Source organism: Ischnura elegans, chromosome 8 (genome assembly GCF_921293095.1).
Source record: "Ischnura elegans chromosome 8, ioIscEleg1.1, whole genome shotgun sequence".
Lineage (NCBI taxonomy): Eukaryota > Metazoa > Arthropoda > Insecta > Odonata > Coenagrionidae > Ischnura > Ischnura elegans.
Genome location: NC_060253.1, coordinates 94,257,986 through 94,281,151, shown reverse-complemented (window position 1 = coordinate 94,281,151; position 23,166 = coordinate 94,257,986). Strand labels below are relative to the sequence as shown.

The following is a 23,166-nucleotide window of genomic DNA, read 5'->3' as shown; positions in this document are numbered from 1 at the left end:
AGACATACATGGGCATGATTAGAGGGAATTATGGCGAAAAGAAACCCTTCTCTAAAATATTCTCCATATTTTTAATAAAAACTCTCAAATCTGTACACTTATATTGGCTGGTGTGAGTATTTTGGTGTATCACTACATACACCACATACTCGCAGTGGCGTAACTGTGGGGGATGAGGGGAAGGATACCCCCCAAAGCATCAGAGAAAAAAAATATTTAAAACCTTGATCTAGATTTGCCATATAATAGCTGTCTGATCTGCTTAAAGTTAAATTATAAGTGCCAAAATGATGTAAAATGTATTTCCAGGCATGTCAATTAAAAAAAAATCCCTCCCTCGTCGCTTGGGAGGGGGGGGGGGGTCGCCACCTCAGGCCATCTCATCCTCCCCCAAAGCATATTCCTAGTTACGCCACTGAATCTATTGAAAGAAATTGGTTAACCTGCCACTTACCAGTAGTACAGAAAAGTTAAGAACAATTGTGTAAAAATTGTAAAATTGTCTGCAGTTTGCCCATGAAGAAAAAAGTGCATAAAATGTATTTCCCATTACCCTATGGGAAAGATTGGCAATGCATTTTCTAAACTGTCGATCATGCAGCTGAATAATCTTATGCATAGCCTATCCTATGCACAAAATGTAACTAATCAATTGCGTGATAAGCTATTTAATTGAATGCTTTTGTGCCTATGGAAATGAGTAATAAACTCCGTGTCTCTCTCTATATCGATGGCTAAGTTCTAACAACACGTATCTCAAATTCAGCCGGTTTGAGACAGGTATCTTAAACAAAGTGTAATAACATTAAAAAATAAAATACAACGTAAGAACAACTCTTCATTAGCAATGAATACTTCTTTTTCAGTGTCATGAACTTTTGGTTTTTAATTTCAGTGTGCAAGTGAAAGAAATTAATCGTTTTTTTGCTCTCCTGAAAAGTTGCTATTTTTGTGATACGTGTTGTAAGAACTTAGCCATCGATATACTGCCGCTATTCGAGGGTTTATGCGTCTAGCAATTTTGCATGTATTCTACAGTCTTAGTCATTCAGTAAACATTAAGTGGATACGAGTAAGAGAAATTGTGTTTACCATAGAATTGGCCCATGGGAGGAACATCCCCATCACGAACATAGATAAACTTGGTCCACTGGTTACTCCTCCGAAGCTGACGGATAACTGGAAAAAAAGAATAAATGACTGGCTATGTCGAAGAACATATATCTTTCACGGAAACTTCGAGCAAAACTTCGTGTCAAATTGAGGTTTTTACCAACAAATAGGGCAAACGAAATGTATATCCGATATTATTCCCACTCATGCGTCATTTTTGGACATTTAAAAGCTTTGAGTGTCCCGGTTTTCACTTGCATGGATCGCGACGTTATTGTCATCTAACGGCCATCAGAGGAACTACAGCGGACGAATTCTGCTTCATTTGGAGAGGGAAAATGAGCAGATTGAAGCATTACATGATATATTCCATTGTAGCTCTTACCGATTTGATCATAGAAAATATCTCCGATTCACGAATTGAAGTAAATTTGAGAATATATTATGTGTTGAATTTTAATGCCTTTTGAAGGATTCATATCTTCGTCAAGTGCAAATTATTAGCGGAAAATCTTAGAAATTGTAAGCTACTTGAGCCGTGAAACATGGAACGGGCTTTATTTAATCGAATTTTACTTAAGAATGTGCACGAATGCTTTTGTAAAACCATTGCTTAGTATCCAGATATTGATGTTTAATATGGATTTAAATTTATGCATAAAATATTTTCAAATGTTTGGGGTATCACTTGATAAAGGTCTTCACACTGGCCGTCCTGCCTTGCGTAGTGGCAGACTTTATCAACCGATTAACCTTATAATGGACGTTAGACCTGTTCTTTCTCTATGGATTGGGTTGATATCCAATATTATCCATTATATTCAAAGAAAATTGGTTTATTTATGGTTTTATTCATACAAAAGTAGTGCCTTAAAAAGTATTCTAGGTTTTACATATATCAATGAAGTACTGACTGGGACGTCCTTTCTGACTTGCTAAATTATAAAATGTATTTCATTAATGAAATGCTATTCAGGGAATTTAAAAAATCCTGTAATTTATGCAACTATCTTACCTTCACTTCTCTTCAATTTAGAATTGAAAGAGTTAAGGAGGCTATTATTAGATGCGAATTAGAGGCTATGATTAAAATGCGAGTAATATAGCTAAACATTTGTTCCCCTAAGTTTATTTACAGGTACATTCAACCCTAAATCAATCACTAATTGGTGGGTCATATTTTCTTTCTACATCTAGTAGAATAATGTGCTGAGAGTAAAATCGGCCAAAATACTGACCTGTACGACGGCCCCAAGGTGCTCCACGATGTATACCATGAAGACGCAAAAGATACCGATCACCGCGCATAACACTTTCATTGTGCACGAGGCCCTTGCCTCAGATGGCGCCACTTTGAAACAGGGTTTGATGAGTCCTTCGTAGATGACTCCGGACATTGCGTTCAGACCCGTGGACATAGTGCTGTGGGAACAATGCGAAACAATTCCTATAGTATCTCTAGCGATGGAAGATATTCGTGCATATGTCAGGTTACCCTTGTTGAATTTAATTTTTGAGTTGCATTATTTTCTTTTTCCTCTTATCTTGACATCATTTATTAATTTTTCGATTAAGATTAAATAATTCGATAAAATTGAAGTTTAGGTCATATATAATGCAGAAAAGTTGTTGTCCAACGTTTCAGTTTATTTTAAACTATCATCAGGGCTATGCATGAAAACATGAGAACACAATAAAGTACAATGATATACAATATTATTACATAAATAAAGGTTAAAATAGTTTTTTTACAATAACATAATAAAAAATAAGAATGCTGAATTATTGATAAATCAAATATCAAATATCGCTAAACTGCCAAACTTAGACTGAAATAAATATAATAATAGTAATTTTCCCCTATTTGTTTAATGCGTATGCGCACTATTTGTTTAATGCGCATGAGCACTATTTGCTTAATGCGTCGACGTATTTCGGCTCACAGAGTCATCTTCTGATTCAAGAAATCGCAGTGTATGAGAAGATCACGTTTATACTTTTCAGGAAGAGGTGGGGGAGGATTTGATAGGTTTGAGGAAGGGGCAGGAAACAGAAGTATGGTTGGGAGACAGTGAGAAAACAGACAGCCAAGGAGATAAGGAAAAACCAGGGGTGGAAGGAGGAATCTAGTAATGGCTGTAGAAGAACGACACCTGAAAATAAACAGGAAGGCCAAAAGGGGTGCTACCTCAAATGTAAAAATATGATGTTCTCATGTACTGTGATGTCTTACCAGATGATGGCTCCATCAGCTGAAACACATCGCAGTCATTAAACTAAGTGCATTTACTTTTTGCTTTAATATGTCGAGCTTCCACTATAAAACTGAATCTGTTGAATTTAAAGGGACACGACTTTTACAGTTGGATAATGCTAATTAATATAAAATAAAAAAAGGAGAATGTGAAATACTTAAAAAATTCACAATTATGATTAAATTAAAGTATTTTTCTTTAATATTTTTAAGCATTTATATGAGTAATTTTATCATTAAATGGAATATGTGATAAATTTTAAGATCACTGTTATATACGGTGATAATTTATACGTATACATAACATTGACACTGCTTGTAGATGGGGCTTGGAAGGTATTTTTAACTCTGTATTGATTAGTCTATGTTGCCGACTCAATGTCTGCAACATAATAGTCACTATCGATATGAATCTCTTATATCAAAACTTTTAGTTTTACATTTAGTCGAGAATGCACCTTAGAGCAGCGCTGAAAACTCCCGCGATGAAGAGTCCTGGTAGCCCGGGCAACAGCCTGGCCACATCCATCACAAAGTAAGGAAGGAGTTGATCAGGGGCGCGGACAATCTGTAATACATATGTGATATCAATCCATAGCAATACAGAACAATATAAGGAATAAAGGATATATAAATTAATATATTCTTTAATATTTTGAAATAAAAGTTTTATAAAAAATAATACTCGAATTTTCAGCTAGTATAAATATTACATTTTGCCCACTACGTATTTTTGCTTTCCGACTGGCATTTTTAAAATGTTTTTTATTTGAAATACCAAGATACTGCTATAATCTTTAAATGATGAACCTCTGAAAAACATGCTAAACTGTTGCGGTTGTATTTGGCCATTTCATATCACTTTCTATTGGGTCTGTGATGAGTTTCATGTTCTCTTGTTAGCTTCAACGTTAAGTGTTTGGGCCTGCTGTTTTTTTACGCGTCATGCATTTTTACCTTTCCCATGATCGGGATCGGAAGATACCTTTTAAGTAGCCGAAATGCACGCTCATTTTATTTCAATATTTTAATAGCATGGATGAATCAGTCTCTCGGACAATTCTTTAACATTCAGCGAGAGATTTCCGGCTTCTCGTCTGCTCATCGCCAGAAATTCATTGAACATGGGATATGCACAGTAAGTATTTCTTTAAACTGTTCGGACTTCTATTGGAAGGCGCTCAAGAAGCTATTTGTGAATAATGAAGCCTGTGTTATAGTCAATGGTGAACGCTATTTTTAACTAATAGTATAGGAAACATTGACTCTCAATAATTGAGGTTTGTGCCTGCAGTGTTTAGCAAATAAAACGATCCCTTCCGAATTTTTACAAACTAAACTGTTAAGGAGAAATAAAAAAATTAACCATACCATATTTATCAGAGATTAATAGTTAAAATTTCCATGGAAGTTCAGTAGTAACGTGTGCACCTCTACTTCAGTGTAATATCTCTAGCGTCCCTTTATGTTTGAACGGAAATGGCGTTTCTGATGAAAAAATGGTCACACGTTTCTTTTTTGGGCAATTCCTCTCTATTTCTATTTTCTCTCTCTTTCAATTTTCTTCCTCTGTGCGAAAAAACATAATCTTTCAAAATATTCTCCAATAGATATTTGAAGTTTCTTTTTTTGCTAGTTTTTAGGTCGTACAATACAAATACAATCCTCTCCCAGGGCTACCACCTTATCGTGGTGGAGAGGTTTGAGTGCCCCAATGACCCGGAGAGCTATGCTGGCGGGAGCGTATGCTCCTGGTAGGGCCACCCAAGCCAGACAGGTCGAAGGGTAGGGGACTGACTAAGTGTAGCCCACTGGTCCTCCAGGTTGGGGGTTGTGCGACAGGCCGGTAACCTGCCCATGTAAAACCTTCTTTAACTCATAAGCTTCACAGAGAGCCTCGGAATAGGTTAGGGATTCAACAGACGACGACTAGGCAAAAGTAAGGACATGAATACGGGTATAACGGATATATTAAACATAGCCACATGGAATGTACAAGGCTTAGGCAATCACGAGTTAGAACTTAACAACACCCTTAAAGAATACAAAGTGAATATGGCGGTCATCACTGAAACAAAGAAGAAACTCAAAGGGACAAAAGACTTGGAAGATTACGTAATGATATACAGTGAAGTTGATCAGAATATAAGAGCACGTTGTGGAGTGAGTGTTTTAATAGACAAAAAATGGAAAAATAATATCAGGGAATACACTTTCATAAACGAAAGAATAATAACGGTGCGACTCAAATTTGATAGGGGTTATTTAACAATACTTGGAACATATGCACCTGAAGATGGGAAAAAGGAAGAAACGGAGATTTTCTATGAGCAACTGCAAAAAGAAATAGGGAAGTTAAATAACAGGGACTACTTGATAATAGGTGGTGATCTTAACGCTAGAATTGGGAAAGAGCCAATTCCACAATTGATTGGAGTACATGGAGAAGACCATCTGAACCAAAATGGAAGTAAATTAAGAGAATTTATAACTTTCAACGAATTAAAAGTAACAAACACATTTTTCAAGAAAAAAGATATCAATAAATTCACCTGGTAAGCCAGGGGTCACCGATCTCTAATTGATTACATAATTGTTAACCGAAAATTAGTCTTGAGGACAACTGATACACATGTATAAAGAGGAGCAAATATATGCACCGATCATTTCCTTGTTAAGGCAAAAATACAACTATGGGCAAGGTGGAAAAAGCATAATACGGAAAAGAAACAATGTCAAGTAAAGAAAATCTTCAAAACATACCTTTTGAAAGAGAGTAGTATTCGAAAACTGTACCAACACAGGATTACACAACTGCTCGAACAGATAAAACCAGAACATGACATCAATAAGGAATGGGAAAATCTTAAGAAAGCTATTTTACAAATAGCTAATGAAGTTTTGGGCACCAGAAATAAAAAGAAACGGAAAAGAGGTTTAAAAATCTGGAGCGAAGAGATAGCACAGGCCATCGAAAATAAAAACAAAGCATACAGAGAATACCTACAGAGAAAAACAGAGGAAACGAAAGAAAAATATCACGGGGTCAGAAACCGCACGAAAGCAATAATAAGGAATGCACATATGATATCATGGGATAGATTTATAAGTGGAGTAGAGGAGGATATTCATGGTAGGCAAGAAATAGCATATAAACTGATGAAACAACTTAACAAATCAGAGAAAGATACTGCCCAACTAAATGTTATACCGAAGGAAGAATGGATAGAACACTATAGGAGATTATGGTATGATCCAACATTAGATGATACGATCAACACTCCAGAGGAAACAATAGGAGTAGACCCTATTGACTTAAAAGAACTAGAATGTGCTCTGAAGAAGACAAAAAATAGGAAAGCTGCTGGCATAGATGGAATTGAATCAGAGCTGATAAAATATGGAGGTACATCCCTACAAATAAGAATCCTCCATCTATACAACATGTGTTGGAAAAAGCTTGAAATCCCAAAGGATTGGAATGTGGCGAAGGTTGTTTCATTGTTTAAAAAAGGAAAAAGAAATAATCCAGAGAATTACAGAGGTATAAGCCTACTAAATACTGCATACAAAATTTACAGTAGAATAATAAATACTAGACTACAAGCTATCTCTGATACCATTTTATTAGAAGAACAGGCTGGATTTAGGAAAGGAAGATCTTGCATCGACGATGTTTTTACTTTAAAACAAATAATTCAAAAACGAAGAGAGTTCAATCTGGAAACGCATCTGGCATTCATAGATTTTGAAAAAGCATTCGATCGTGTAAATAGAGAAACGTTATGGTCAGTTATGCAGAAAAGAGGGTTTCCTAGACATCTGATAAAAGCTTCCCAGAATCTATACAGAGACACCAGAATTGTAATTGACACAGGGAAACAGATCACCCAAGAAATTATCATTAACTGAGGAGTTAGACAGGGTTGCAGCCTATCCCCAATCTTGTTTAATCTATACATAGATGACGTTCTAAGAATGTGGAAAGAGAATAATGTATCACCAGGCATAGAAATAGGACCATCTCAATACTTAAATACGATGCTGTTTGCTGACGATCAGGTTATAATACAAGATAAAGAGGACAAACTCCAGATGGCAGTACACAGACTACACGAGTTGAGCAAGCTATACAACCTGAGAATTTCAAAAAACAAAACAAAGACTATGGCATTTTTAGGAAGCAACCCGATAAGAACAAAAATTGTTATTGAGGATCAAGTCCTGGAGCAAGTGTCGCACTTCCAGTACTTAGGATGCGACATAGCATATGACGAGGAAAAAGATATTATGAATAAGGTTAACACTTTCCAGAGAATATGTGGCACTATCAGAAGAACTCTGAAGAACAAAACAAGAAAAGAAACACAAATAAAATTTTACAAAGTGATGGCAGTCCCTACTGTACTCTACGGATCAGAATGTTGGGTAACAAAAAAGAAGGAATTAAGGCAGATAGAATCGTCTGAAATGAAATTTTTAAGATCAGTTAAAGGTTGCACAATATTGGATAAAATAAGAAACACTCAAATAAGAGATGAACTGGGTGTCCAAGCGGTCACTGACAAATTAAAAGAATACAAACATAGATGGAAAGAACATTTACTTCGAATGCCAAATGAAAGAATTCCAAAGCAAGCAATGGAATATCAACTATTTGGCAAGAGAAGTATAGGAAGACCAAGGAAAAGATGGTGATGTGGAGCCGGAACAGGCTTAGTAGCCTAATCCTGGAAGGAAGAAGAAGAAGAAGACAATACAAATACGTGTCCAAAATATATCAATATTTTTATCGTTGCTGTAATCCTTTTACGCTTCCTCCAAAGTTTTAACGGAAATGGCGTGTCTGATGAAAATATGGTTGACCTTCTCTTTTTTGTGCTATTTCTCTCGATTTTTCTCCCATCGTGCAAAAACTAAACATTCCAAAATGTTCTCTTAAAGATATTTTAAGTTCCGTTCTTTTTGCTAAGTTTTATGTCTTGAATTAAATATACATGTCCTAAAGATACCAATATTTGTATCTTTGCTGCAATTCTTTTTATATTTCGGTTTACTTCTACTTTAGTTGCATTTTCAATATTTTTCTAGTTCTTAGTGAAACTAGTATTTCCATAACAAGTGACTTAAGGTATACTTGTTCCTAGTGTCATATGCTTTGTTTGAATTATCGAACTTTTGAAACTTTATCTCGACTGAGCTTCTACCGATATTTACATGCTAAAGTTTTCCTGGGCATGAACTTACCTTAGCGGCTAGCCGGTCGCAGTCGTAGTAAGTGGCGTAAATGAGGAGTCCGGCGTAGCAGCTGATGAGGGTGAGGATAATGGTCCCGATGGTGTAAATGAGGACGATGCTGAGGAAAATAGTGGAATAGACTATGGATAAATTAATCTACTCGAACGCGTAAAAGCTCTGGAGCAGCAGGCGAGTGAGGGGAGAGTTACTGTTAGTTATGTTACTATTTTTTGGGGTATGACTGTCCAGTGCACAACTTTTTTCGTTTATTATTTATTTAACATTATCACAGAAAGCTTTGAACAAAGTTAGAATATATCAGCATAATCTGGTAGACGTATCACCATTTATTAACCTTAGTATATAACTAAAAAAATTATCATGAGAGAAAAAGTTATTATTATAATCATTATTGTTCAGGTTACAAGTTGACCATTAGCCAGGTGGAAACAGTTTATATAAAATAAAAAAATATAGTAAATGAAAAATACATCACCAAAATGAAACTAAAAAGATAGTGAATATTTAAAATACAATGATATTAATGTTCATAATATTCATATAACAATGTAACATTTTATTTGTTATTCATGTGAGCTCTAAGCACTAAATGTGGTTGAAATGGAAGGTATTGTTTTTCAAACTCGCTCACCAACAACAACAAGAATTACTTGTAATCATTAAATGCGGCTTTAAAGGAAATCCTCTACTGCTGATTTCAGTGATAAATCAAAGACTTTTCTGCCTAAATAATTATTTTCAGAAAAATACCAAGCGGAAATGAAAATATCGTGGAAGGTTATTCGGGAATTCCACCGGGTCAGGTCCTCAAACTCCATCTCGGCCGACATTTCGATACACGAGTTGTCAATCGTTTTCAGGGCAAGTCACTTTTCTCTTCAGGTCCTGATGACGATGGACGACATTCTTGGAAATGAAAATAGGTTGGAGAAATATGAAACTTTTTTTATTCAACCATCCGATGAATACTATGGTTATCCCATCCTTTATTTTATTAGGTGATATATAAATGGTTTGTAGAGCTATTTCCTTGTTCGATCGACTCCATGCATCAAACTTCAGTCCAATATTTCCTCAACGTTAAAAGCCAGTGACTGCAGATCAAGGCACATTATTTATCATAGGGATCCTGAATCACTTATCTGGGAAACTGGAAATAACCGTGTGGTACGGGAAGTATCTCGATTTTATCCTATTGGAGCATTGCCATCATATCGCATTTTTTCAGTCTGAGAAATTATGGCTCTGATTCAGTATGATTGATGTATTACCAGCAGTGCGTTATCTTAATAAGTGTTACATGGCGGCATTATTATTAAACTCAAGCTCAGTCACCTCTATTTAAAGAGAATTGATATTTTTTCATATTATAAGGAGAATAACTGTTTATTTACTGTTTTTTTTAAACCATTAACTCCTTTCTTATAACTGAGTGCCTATTTTTGGTCAATTTTTAGTCTTTTTCAATAAATTTTCATCGCATATTAGCAGTCATTTTCGTTATATGTATTACAATAGATTTTCGTTATGACCTCGTTATTTCTTCTTTGCCTCCCGATTATGTTCACATCAACTATTTAAGTGAGTTTTAATTGCCGGTTTTTACTATTAAATATTCTCAGTTTTTATGTACTAAATATGTTTAATCTGCCATCTTATGGTATTTGTTGGAAAATACGAAAATCGTATTCCGGCCTTTATAATTTTCTCAGTGTATCTACGCCCTAATTTTGTGCTTGAAATTATTAAAAGAATTTAAATAGCATCCTTGACAATGATTGCTGAATTTTAAATTTAGTGTGAAACGTTTATTTTTATTTATTTTCAACGGATAGACTTTTCTTAAGACTAGTCCTTGCTAGGCAAGGATGAAAAAAATCCCTCCTAAAACAATCGGAAAATGGTATTTTTAACGATTCATTTAGCTATCTTTTATCCATTTACAGCTTTCATTGGGGACAAGGATTGGTGGGGTGAGTTTGTTTTATCTAGAGAAGTATCAGCTGAAAGTCACTCTTCTTTTGCCGATGTTTTCATCCGCTTAAATTGGAAAGCAAGATATACTGTCCGCAAAAGTGCAGTTCCATTTTTTTCAAGTAGATGAAATTAGTTTATATCTATGTTCAAGAAATCTCTGGTTACACGGTATATTAACCCGTACGAGTTAATGTCTAAATGTATGAACGCGAGAATGAACGCCAAAATACACCTTGTAACCACTCCACTTGTACAAACGTGTGTGCAGAAAATAGAACATGTTCTAATTTTGTTCATGGATTCGTACATGATGCGTTCCGGTCAACAAAAGTCATTCATGCAATCAGGCACTAAAACGTAGGTGATAATGTGTCGTGTAACCGGGCCTTAGGAGCTTATCTTTTTTGTGTTCTGATATTTAAGTATTTTAAGTACTCACATTTGGGCTCGTTTCATTGATGGCATGGCGAGAAATCGTTGTACAATCCCCTGATTTGTCGAGCAGTTATTCGTCCAAGAGAAGAAATATCCGAAAATTATGTTCCAGAATGTGTGCCGAATCGTTGGGTCGAAACTCATGCTGTAGAAAAAGAAGAGCGTGAAGGGATTTTTAGGGGTGATCTTTGGTCACTACAGTCAGATCAATTGAGAATTTAAAAAAATGCCACTTCATGCAATACAATTTGTATTGAAATTTAAACTATCAAATATTAGTACAACTGTATTTAAGATTTTTTTCACTCGAAAGATTCGCTGTGAAGTAACCTGCGTTCACAGAAAGACATCGATTACTTATTTAATAGATTAGTTGCAAAGGTGAGAGTTTTTTTTTAATTTCAAATCAAACGAAACTGCATATACAACGGTATCTCTTCAACTCAACTTTAATAACGAGCGAAACTTGATTTGCTGTTTTCCTAATTTTTTACGCATCTTTTGGAGCATCGGATATTGAAATTATAGACAACAATCCAAGAGGACACTTAATACATTAAATCCCTGTTATAGGCGTATAAATACGAGGTGATAAGTAGAAAAGTGATGAGACTGATTTTGTACTAGCTAAATATTTTATTTTTTTTCAAGCAATAATTTCCCTTCAAAATAGTTCCCTTAGGCAGCTATATACCTATGGAGTCATTGTTCCCACTCTTGGTGGCAGTGCTGGAGGTCTTAAAATGGCATAGATATTAACTGATCGGTCACAGTCTTTTGGATGTTCTCCAGAATTCCAAAATGATGTCCTTTGAGGACATGTTTCAATTTCGGGAAATGGAAAAAGTCACAAGGTCTTAAGTCAGGTAAATAGGGGGGTCTAAGAACAACAGGAATGCATTTAGAGGTCAAAAATTCATCAATGGAAATTGCCGTGTTACACGGGACATTGTTATTGTGAAGCATCCACTTGTCTGCAATGTCTGGTCTCACATGAATCACACTTAGCAGAAATCTTTCGCATGTTCAAATAGTCCGTCAAAATTTGATGCACGGGGAAAGTGTTTAAATTTAATTGTACACTCATCTTTCTTAATGTTAAACGACGGTCTTAGCTCACAAGAACCATCACACTTTCACATTTTTCGTTTGTTTTTGAAGTTTAAGGTCTTCCTGAGTGAGGTTCATCTTGAACGTGTTCTCGGCCTTCCAAAAATGGCCAGCGGAAAACTTGTGCTCTTGACAAGATATGTTCCCCATTGGCTGGTTTCAACTTTTCAAAAGTCTCACTCGCGGATTCACCAAGTTTTACAAAAGACTTTATCGCACAACGTTGCTCTAAATTCCGATACTCCATTTTTGTAGCACACAATAAAAACACAACTTCATTGATGGCGCTGTCAAAAATAATGTGTTAGCTCTATGGAGTTGAAACGGGCACAGAGGAAACTTGCACACATAAACAAATCGGTATATCACAGGCCGGTAGACACAACGTTGCCAGTTTACCCGCAGTATTTCCAGTCTCATTACTTTTCTCACACACCTCGTATACCGAAACGTTGGCAAAATATTGCATTAAAAATTTATCAAGTCCAACACTCTAAGACTTTGATTAAATATTATGCATAGAGATCAAGAGATAAAAAGCCAATTTTTTGTCCGACATTAAAGAAACCTTCGAAGCAATGGCAGTTAGTACAAACTCCCTTATTTATTTAATCCAGTTACTTTCAGAATGAAAATTGAAAAGGTGAAGTAATTGGTACGGCGCCAAGTAGATTGAATTTGAACCTTGATAAGCATGTTAGATGTGGTTGTTTATCAATTTCATTTCAAATTCATAGCAGAAAATACAGTTTGGAAAATTTAAGAATTAAGTATTTTTAAAAGTCGAATAATCATGCAATATTATTTACATATATTCACAATGAAAACATATTGCCGTTTTTTTAATAGTGATTATCAGATTTATATTCACACTTACTTGAAAAACTCAATACGATCGCCTTCATTGCTCCTCTCGAAAACAGTGCCAATGCCTCCTATCTTGTATGTTCCAATGAAGATCACCGCCATCATGGACCCAAACATCAGTACCACTTGTAAGCTGTCTGTCCACACGACTGCTTTTAAGCCTCCCTATAATGTAACAACACTCCGTAAAACTCAAGGAACGTATTGTTGGCATGCCTCAAAGTTTAAAATATAGGTAGGAATTACTGCCTCATTTTATTTAGTATAAATGGTAATGGGTCAATTTGCACGAAAAATGATTAGTCTTCCGACAATATCCGATTTTGAGAGAATTGGTTCTTGCTCGTTACAAACGGTTTATACAAAAAAGTTTTTCGAAAATTGTGATTTTTATTCTCTTTATGCTTGAAACACTAAGAGAGCTCCTACTGTTCTTGGTAAAGAAATTCTCTGTGATTTCTTGGTTGCTTAAAATTTTTATTTAATTTTAAGCCAAATCTAATGACCTAGTTCAGTTTGAAATAATCTCATACGCTTGTTTTAATTCATGAAAGATGAATAGCCCTATAAAAGGGGAAATAATAATTTTTTTATGAATTGTGAAGTTATTTGAAACCTATCCTCCGAAAATTCATATTCCATCTAGCCCGATATTTTTTCAAACATCAAAGGCTTTTATGTAATTACGCTACCCATTGTATGAAGTGCAACGAGTGGACTAGCGTCAAGTGTTTACCAGTCGTGATGTGCCGGACATGTTAAAAATTTGCCTTTTCTTGGTTAAAAAATGACTGAGTTGAGAAGACATATATTATATTCCGTAAATCACATTCCTTACTCAGGGATTGAGGCTCAAGACTCTCTTAAAACCCACCCAATTCAGTTTTTCTACCAAAATCTTCTTAATGCGGTTGGATAATTTTTCGAACGCAAATTCGTTGAAATGGGAATAGGAGTTGGCATAACCGTGTGCTGAGCGATTTTACGTGCTTTGAGCACCAATTGAGGAAATATTATCTCGATGTCTCCATATTAGTGTTCAGCAAAAGAAATTTTTTCAATGTTTCCTGAGTCCGCTCTTACAATGAAGTATGAGTCTGAATATGAATCAATTATGTTGCCGAATTTTAATGGCATAATTAAGCCTCCACCGACATTTATCATGCAAGGTAGCGTTGAAGTGCCATTCGACTGAAATTCTAGCCTTATTTCTGTTTCAAATCATTAAAGATGACGATGATAACAGATGCAGTTAGCTCCAATCCAGAAAAGTCGATGGAAGGTTAACTCTCAACCTCTAAACTTTAAATAGCATTCATCTTGAGAGTGCCACACATTAGTATTTAGTTTAGTTATTTTTTTAAGCATTAAATTTAAGTATTCTACCGATTAAGGTAGGTTTGCTTGGAGTACTTACGAGGTACTCTGGCAATCATCACGCCCTTCCCTCTTAAGTTTACAATAATACCTATTCCCTTTCATTCTATCTAAATCTCCTATTCTTTTCCTTCCTCTCCCTCGTTTACCTAGCATTCTACCCTCTAACACTGAGCATAGCTATATTGGTAATCATTTTCCTCATTCATCAATAAGCCTAATTAAGCATAAAAACAGTGACTTCATCTATGATTTATTGTTTAAACGAGGCTCTCTCTGTTACTATCAGCAGTAAGTTACACTTTCATTTCATTCATATACTCACCAAACTAGTGTAGAAGATGCAGACGAGGCAGACCACCGGGGTGATGAGATGGATGTCGAAACCCGAAACTGTTGTGAGATAGGAAACCTTGCTTGGACGTGGGGACGGCCGAAGGGGAGGAAAGGGTACTTATGGGGACCCTTCCATTTCTTCCAAGGGGTCAAGAGGATCCACCCAACCCCTGGAAGATACCCCGCTAGTGATTTTACCCAATCGGTTGTCTGAGCAAGCCATCTATCCAATAACAAACAAGCCAGCACGTTTATACCTGGAAGTCTCAGGCTCTGTACTTTGTTCTATGAGAAGGGACTAGTCTTTTTCGCTTGAAATTTATGAATCTTTGAGGTTAGCATAAACGATATACATCTGCATATTACCCTGAAAGTCATCTACAGAGGTGCTTGACAGGGGTGAACCTTCACTAACATGCACTAGAGGGTTAAAATTTACCTCTACGAACGCGCACTACATGAATGCAAGATATGACACTTAAGATATGTGATTAATCTATATTCTACTCATAAAGGCAATCTGCCTATGAAGCTAGAACATGCAAAACATGCTGTTAGAAATTCTAGGAAAATTTATAAACATGCATTAAGGAATAAATAAGTTAATTAACTACATTACCAGTCAACTAACCTATTTTTTAAGTTACTTTCGTTATACTCTTTATCGATCGCGGAAAATTTAAAATCTGTGATACATTCTATGTGTCTTATTTCAATTTATGATCGCAGCCGCAGTATGTTGGTGGTCGGGACATATGGTCAACTTCGTCGAATATATTTACTTTCGAAATGCTAAAGCATCTTTTGGGAAAGTTGAATATAATATCTCCGGCCATGGCACATAATGATTTCAGAAAAATGAAATGCACTCTAAAGTTGAGTCTCGTAATAATCTAGATATTCGATTCAGATAAGGGGAATTTTATTTGGAATAAAAACACGAAACTTAGTTCTTATATAGTCGTAATTACCCCAGAAATTAATACACATTATTTACATGGCAGAAAATAATGCGAAAATAATTTACCTTTGCTAGGGTTAGGAAATAAATCCCTGTTCTATGCCAAATGAATATCTTCAAGTTTCGTTTATAAATCCAATAAAATTACCCAGTATAGGCCTGCTCAGACTTGTTTGTTATGCAATCAATGGCATATTTTGTTCTACTCACCTTGACTAAAGGCGAGTGCTGGCATGTAAATCACGATTGGAATGTATAGAATCTGAAATGAATAAAAAAAAACATGTCAATGACCTAGAGGCAATGCTAAAATGAACTGATTACCGTACCAAATATATATCTATTAGGTTGGGGATACTGGGCCAGTATGACGAATTACTAAATTTTAACTAGTGCTACTATGTAGCTCCACCATAATAGTAATAAAAACTAACCAATATGCTACAAAGAAATTATTCGCGCAGTAAAGTCGTCTCTACCATGTCAAGTTTTTCATGAAGTTCGTGGATTTTTCCGAGCTTATTATAATTTTTAGGAGTTTTTACGCAAGTAATCAAGGATAAATGAGAAATAATAAACCATTATTTCCTTAAATGACTCACAAAATATAAATATCTTAAACAATAAGCTATCCACTACTACTATCTACTTTTATCTTAATATCATTCGTTCAATGATAAGAATCTAAGCTTCCTAACACTATCATCCGGTTCAAGTTGACGGGGGCAAGATGACGAGTTAGTCACCTGGCCTGATTTAGATTTTTCAGTGAAACGTACGGTTACAGTATACGTTATTCAACAAGTTAGTTTTCTTAGTATTATCATCTTAAAAGAAGTGCAGATGGCACTGTACATTCCACACCTCTTTCATCAATAAAACAGATGAATATACATTGTGGAGTGTTCAGAATAAGTTACTGATTGTCATATAAGCATGGGTAACGAAGGCGGTGTCAAAAATTGTGTTACTGGAGAAAAGAGGAAGTTTTATCGTTATGTGCTGACTTAAAATATTTAGTTAAAAGGAGTTATGAAATCTTTCCTTCAAGTAATTTCCTTTGGGGCAAAGGCCTATTTCAACACCTTGGCTAAGAATTTATATTCCACCTAAGGGAATAATTATAAGAAAACCTCTCTCACGTTCGTCCGTATGTGATATTTTCCCCGTGATTCAGAAAAAAGTTGGGCAAGTGGAAGAATATTGTGGTAGATTAGATCATAAACATATGATAAGGAATAGGGCTGCCGAAAGGATAGATTTATAGCACCGGCTCACCTTCGGGCTGGCTGCGATATCAGCAAAAGACAGGGAGCTTTACCATTCATGTCGCCATCTATGGCGAAAGCGAGCCTATGACATGCCACAATAGGAAAAAATTTTTGAGGAATTTTTATAGTGATTCTGCTTTTGAAGATCGAAACTACATTGAAATTGATCCTGGTTGCTAGTAGTAGATAGCTAGAAAGCGGAGAGCACCTTGTACGTAAGTGACCTATTTGCTATTACTGCAAGCCGTGGTGTCTTGCCAAAATCATTTGTTTTCATTTTTGCATGTCAATTTTCTAGTCTCCAAAACATAAAATTTGAATAAAACATATGAATACAATAAAAATGTACTTATATTAAAACCTTAAATGGCAAAAAATCGATATTGATTTAATTGGCATTAGAGCATATATTTTTTTCTCTAAAAACTTAGGTTAATTTTACGGCGAATTCGGCAAGCAAGTATGTTTTCGTTCCACAGCTCCCTCAAGTCATTGACTGAGGGAAGAAATTTGGTCTAGGGAACGTGGAATTCTCGTTCTTTAGAGAGCTCAGGTTTTCATGTTGTCAACGGTGGAGGTGTTAAAAGGACGTTGAAGCAAGGCATATGATAGAGTATTTGATTTTAATGCTTTATTATTGTATTAATGATTATCTGCATCAATTTTTCCACATTTTTTGCTGCTTCTGACAAAACGGATAGTGGATGTACAGGTAGGTACTCTCATAACTGCGGCAACATATCAGTCCAAAGCGACTCAATTTAAAAATGAGGCTAGAATCAGGACCGTCAAGAGCTGTTGATCAGTCGTAACCACAGCCAAGTCTCTTTTGGTAAAGCAATTGCCTGAAAATGGGCTAAGTGTGCTAAGGTGAAATAAATAACACAATTGTGAAAATTTTTTCATCAAAAAGGGATATGTTGATTATGGAAAAGATGCTGCGAAAGAAATTTGTATACATATGAAGTTGATGCGTAGTTTTCCGCGGCGTTGTCTAGATGACGTCTCCATGTTTCTGGGTTTCACCGCGTGGATTTTCTTTGTGACGACAGTTTCTCCGGTATTCCAACCGGCGTCTTCAGGTCGATTTGACGCCGGTTGGAATACCGGAGAAACTGTCGTCACAAAGAAAATCCACGCGGTGAAACCCAGAAACATGGAGACATCATTTGTATTCATATTTCTGTGTCTATTATTATCTATTTCTATGGATTTTTATGCCTATTTGCATTTCATACGGTACTGTACACTCATCCCTAATCGTGCTGTCTTTTTAATAGCAGCAGGTGAAAAAATATAATTAAACTTCTCTACTTTAAAGTGTCCCAAAAATGATTGCTGTGAGGAATTTAGTGAATTGATTGATCTCTGCACCCGATAGGAACTACAGTGTTTTGTACGATGTTTATGAAAAAGATACTGATTGCAAGATTGGGGAAATATGGAGAATAATGAGGAGAAGAGGCTACACCTTATACAGCTTGAATCACAGGCCGAATGATTTGAACTGTGCAACCCGGAATATCTAGCGTAACCAATGCCATCAAAGTGCTCCTCAGCTAAAAATATAATAGTATGACGTCCGTGGCTGGGTAGAAGTACGGATCAAATGCCACAATGGTGATCTGTATTGAGGAGTACGACTGTTTGCGTACATGAGCGAAGGTTCAATTAACGGATTGACTACGAGCTATTGTATCGAAATGTTTGGTGACGGTCGGGATAGCGGCTACAATGTTCCCGACTTAAGGAAGGAGGGTGTTCTGTACATTGTTAGTCTCTGATGCCACAATACGGTATCGAGTCGTCAACCATATTCTGTCCATAGCAGTGGCGTCATAGCGGCGGAACGCCGTTCGGGCACTGGTTAAGAAAAGACATAATTGTAAAATAACACTTTTGAGCAAATAACAGTTACTTTTCCTCGAAATTTCTAATGTATACCTACATTCCTAACCAAAACAAAAATTAATAAAATGTAAATAATAACTTGTAACAGAGTAATATTTCAATAAAAAAAAAATGTTGAGGAAAGTGCGTTCCGGCACTGCTAATTTTGCCATGACGTCACTGGCCCATAGCATAATTAAGTGGGCTAATCCCGAGAGAAAAAATGATTTTGAGTCTCAAGTAGGTGGTAAAATGGGCCCTACTTATGGAATTGGATTAAACAAAATCAACTTACGCTGTTAATGCAGTACAATGCCGCACCAAGCAGTCGAACCTTGCGATCAAATCGACGCTCCAAGTACTGGAAGGAATGAAAAAAATATTGTGTTTTACTCAAAGTGGAATTCCTGGACATCCATTAGAGGTTTTTCAGTAAAAATGATTCAATTGAAAATGAGTAAAAATGAGAAATAGAAAATTTTGCCATAGTTTTGACCACAAATTGTAAAGCCTTCCGATGTAATGGAGTCATCAATTAATATGAGGAAACTTAAGCGGTTGATTTGAATTTCACGTCGCCTTCGCAACGGTTTATGTTTTTTATGCTGGCGAAAGTTTTGGAGAAAGGGATTGAGCCATAAACCACGTAAAGCCCAGGACATGGTCACGAAAACAATTTACTGCGTGGAAAGTATTTAAAACGTGATATCCATCAACGGATAAAAACTACTATTGCGGCTTATCTTTGCCACTGAAAGGTTTGTTATATAGTGTCTGAAAATTTTGTCATATGTGTTAAAATTACCAGTTGGCATTTATAAATGCATAATTAGTTTGAGGTTGTGATAATGATCGCAGTTATATTTTTAACGAGACTTATTGAAACTGAGAATAGTGTCAATGATCTAAAAGTTGTAGATGATGGTATGGGGAGAAAGATTAAATGGTATGAATAATATGCATCATAACCCACTTATTATGTATTTGCAATGAATTTATATATTACCAGCTGCTTCTTGACTCGTTTGGTCACGCTGTAAGTAGCGAAAAACCAATTATAGCGAGCACAAAATAAAATATACAAAGAGTATTGTAAGAAGCGTAAATAGCTAGCTTATATATTATTGAATCGTGGTTAATTTATCTGTTATTTATTAAGGAGTGATTATTTTTGCAATATTTTACATCACACGATTTTACCGTTCTCCTAATATAGTATGAAGGCAAATGGTGACCTTACTTATTATTTTTGTTGGTAAATAAATTGGTTTTTATTTAAATTTGCACGTGGTGGTCACTTATTTGTGGGTTTCGTGTCTGAGCAACTTTGAACGAGTTTAATTTTTTGGAGCGAGAAGTGTAACCATTTACCTCGTAACATGATGTAACCTGGAGTTTGTAATATACTGGTACAAAAACCAGCGCAATGGGGATCGCTGCAAACGCTATTCCAATGTGGAAGACAGTGAACAGGGTGCCGTAAACGTATATTTCAGCCGGGAATCCAAGTAAAGTAATGCCTGAAATGAGACTGAAAATTTGGAAAACGAATTAATAGCCTGTGTGTCGTGGAAAATATCATATATATTCTATTAGATATCTATGTGGGGTAGTTAGCTTTCGGGCGGAATATCCCGTCTAAGTCAAAATTGATATTTGATCGAGGTTCATTTTAGGCTTGGTGGAGGTAAACAGGAGACTCTTATTATTAAAAAAAATATTTCATAAATATTAATGAAATGTTATTTAATTTTGTGGCAAAATTTTCCAAATATTTGTTATAATCTTATTACGTGCATAGATTTATAAAAAAGGAAACCGTAGTCTTTCAAAAATTTCCATGCCCTTTTACCATACCGAAGCCTTTTTCTGGCTGCGAAAGTGAGACAGTCTTACGAAAGAGGCACTGCATAATGTACTGTTTCTATAAATAAAGGTCCTTCGGAAACTCTTTCATGTTAAGTTTCGTTCAAACAACTGATGAAGGATATTATAAGATATTAACTATTTTAAAATATCGGATGGAACCGCATCAAATAAATATAAATGAAATGGAAACAGTAATTAACAGTAATGAAGACTGAAATATTTTCAGTATGGGGAAAGAATAGATTTGCTAATTTAATCGCCATTGTTTTATTACCGACACTAATTTCAAAATTTCATGTCATCCTCAAATAAAAAGTACCAAGTCTCCATATCATGTGATTTTTAGACGAAGAAAGAGGGACTTTGATATGCAGTTGACGGAAAAATTCGCTTAGATGAAGACTTAAATCGAAGTATCAGAAGCAGGCGAAACATGGTGAAGTGACATTCTGTAAGTATTAAAAGAATGGCACTTTTCCACAGGTTTATTGATAGTACGAGGCGTTTCGACCGTTGGGTCATTCTACTTGATGATGACCTAACGGTCGAAATTCGTCGTACTCTCAATAAACCTGTGGAAAAGTGCCATCTCTCTATTCTTTCAATAGTTACAACAGTTAAATCATTGAACATTGATCATTTGTGAAAACAGTTCTCCAAGAGGGCAGCAAGAATTGCCAAGAAAATCATGGTGCAAAATAATTATGTTAGCATCTCTGCCTGTACATAACTCAAAAAATAAAAGTGAGATAGTAATATACCAGCCGTAAATCTAAATAAAATTTAAACTAAGAATTGAGGACCATAGAAGCCAAGGGGAACTAGTGCAGTATTTTTAATTTCGTGGATTAGGTGGCTGGTGGGGTGCACTATATTGTTGTGGCAGAGTTAAGGGAATCACTGTGAAATATATATGCATAGATTGAGTGATTTACTCATCTCCGTTTACCACAACAACATTGTGTACCCAACCAACCATTATCTGCACTTAACTGCATAATTATAAAAGCTGCGCTTGGCTTCTAGGGTACTCATTTTAGCTGCGAAATGATTTAGACCTAATGAAGTTAGAGTAGTATTTTCTTGCTCTCCAAGGGCAGGTGAGGGAGTAAATATTTTCGTAGCCTTATGCCATCAATAAACCTATGCCTGAGCGTAAACCTTCTTACTGGTGTATCAGCCGTAAATCTGGATAATATTTAAATTATAGATGTAATTGCTTTATGAATTTTGGTTGCACAAATTTATTGTATTATTCTCTCTTTCTATTTCTCTCTCTCTCCAAGTGCAGGTGGGTGAGTTTTTATTGAAGTGAGTGAGTTATTTTATTAGTGACCTAATCCCAAATAATAACAAAGTTAAAAGTTAAAACTTAAATTAAAAATAAAATCAAATTAAACACAAATTTAACTCAAGTTGGGTAAAACACAGTATAAAAGACAATGAAAGACGCAAAAACACTCACAAGGCTAAATTTTCGGTGGCAATACCACCTTTTTCGGAGTACTAGTGGTAGTGCTACCAAAAATTTAGTCTTGTGAGTGTTTTTTGTCTCTTTCATTGTCCTCGATACTGTGCACTACCCAACCTGGGTTATATTTGTGTTAAATATGTTATCTAGGCATATCGATAAGTATATATACCTCACTAAGGTTAAATTAAAAATATTACTGTGAAAAATGTAAATCTCGCTCAACGCACCAATATCGCGTTCTCCATCTGTGTGGCCCTATAAAGAAATACATACCTAGCGACGAGTGACAAGGACACCGGGATGATTCCCATCTTCTTCCCTCCCATCAGGTACTCTGACGTGGTGTTCTGCTTCTGCCTGGCGCAGAAAGCGAAATATATTCCGATGGTGGCGGACATGCCCAGCATGGTGCAGAACACCGCGTAATCGACGGGCGAGAACTTCTTCACGAGGGCCATGGACTTCGCCACTCGGCGTGTGACTTTGGAGGCTACCGTAGTTGGCAGCCCGTGGGAGATGCTCTCCTCTTCTTCCACCGTGGACCACTCCTCCGTGGTCCACACATCCTCCGCGGTTGCGTCATCCATCCGGAGGCGAAAGCACTGATCGCCTGGAGCTAGTGAGTGGATAAATCCTAATTTCAGTAAACCTCGCTTATAGCGAATTTCAGAGACCATCGTTCCATTTTGCTATAAACGGGATTTCGTTATATCCATAACTAGCAGGCCACCCGGCGTTGCTCGGGAAGGATAGTACCCACAGATGTGAGAAACTTGGAACTTCAAATTCATGGTCACATAGCAGGATTTTTAGGTAAAGGAACAAAGAAGCATGTAACGAAATCCCGCCTATAAACAGGTGAGACGCAGCTCCTCTGGACTTCCCAATGACCGCCAATGTGAATTTCCCTTGGAGATTATTTCCTTTTTCATGAAGAAATTACGGTCATATTGGCTACTTGAACGTCCCTTAC

The 23,166-nt window shown here is 36.0% G+C and overlaps 1 protein-coding gene across 1 annotated transcript in view; it reads right to left on the bottom strand.

Moving 5' to 3' along the window:
* Positions 1–22,805, bottom strand: part of LOC124164179 (sodium-coupled monocarboxylate transporter 1-like) — a 29,548-nt gene extending 6,743 nt beyond the window's left edge. Inside the window, exons 1-11 of the mRNA XM_046541381.1 lie at positions 22,467–22,805; positions 20,222–20,381; positions 19,146–19,211; positions 15,900–15,951; positions 14,718–14,785; positions 13,026–13,180; positions 11,043–11,183; positions 8,615–8,723; positions 3,826–3,935; positions 2,352–2,535; positions 1,093–1,179 (exon numbers count right to left, since the gene is read on the bottom strand). Coding sequence (XP_046397337.1) covers positions 1,093–1,179; positions 2,352–2,535; positions 3,826–3,935; positions 8,615–8,723; positions 11,043–11,183; positions 13,026–13,180; positions 14,718–14,785; positions 15,900–15,951; positions 19,146–19,211; positions 20,222–20,381; positions 22,467–22,780 — 1,446 coding nt within the window. The 5' untranslated portion in view covers positions 22,781–22,805. The remainder of the gene's footprint in view (positions 1–1,092; positions 1,180–2,351; positions 2,536–3,825; positions 3,936–8,614; positions 8,724–11,042; positions 11,184–13,025; positions 13,181–14,717; positions 14,786–15,899; positions 15,952–19,145; positions 19,212–20,221; positions 20,382–22,466) is intronic.
* Positions 22,806–23,166: the final 361 nt, after the last annotated feature.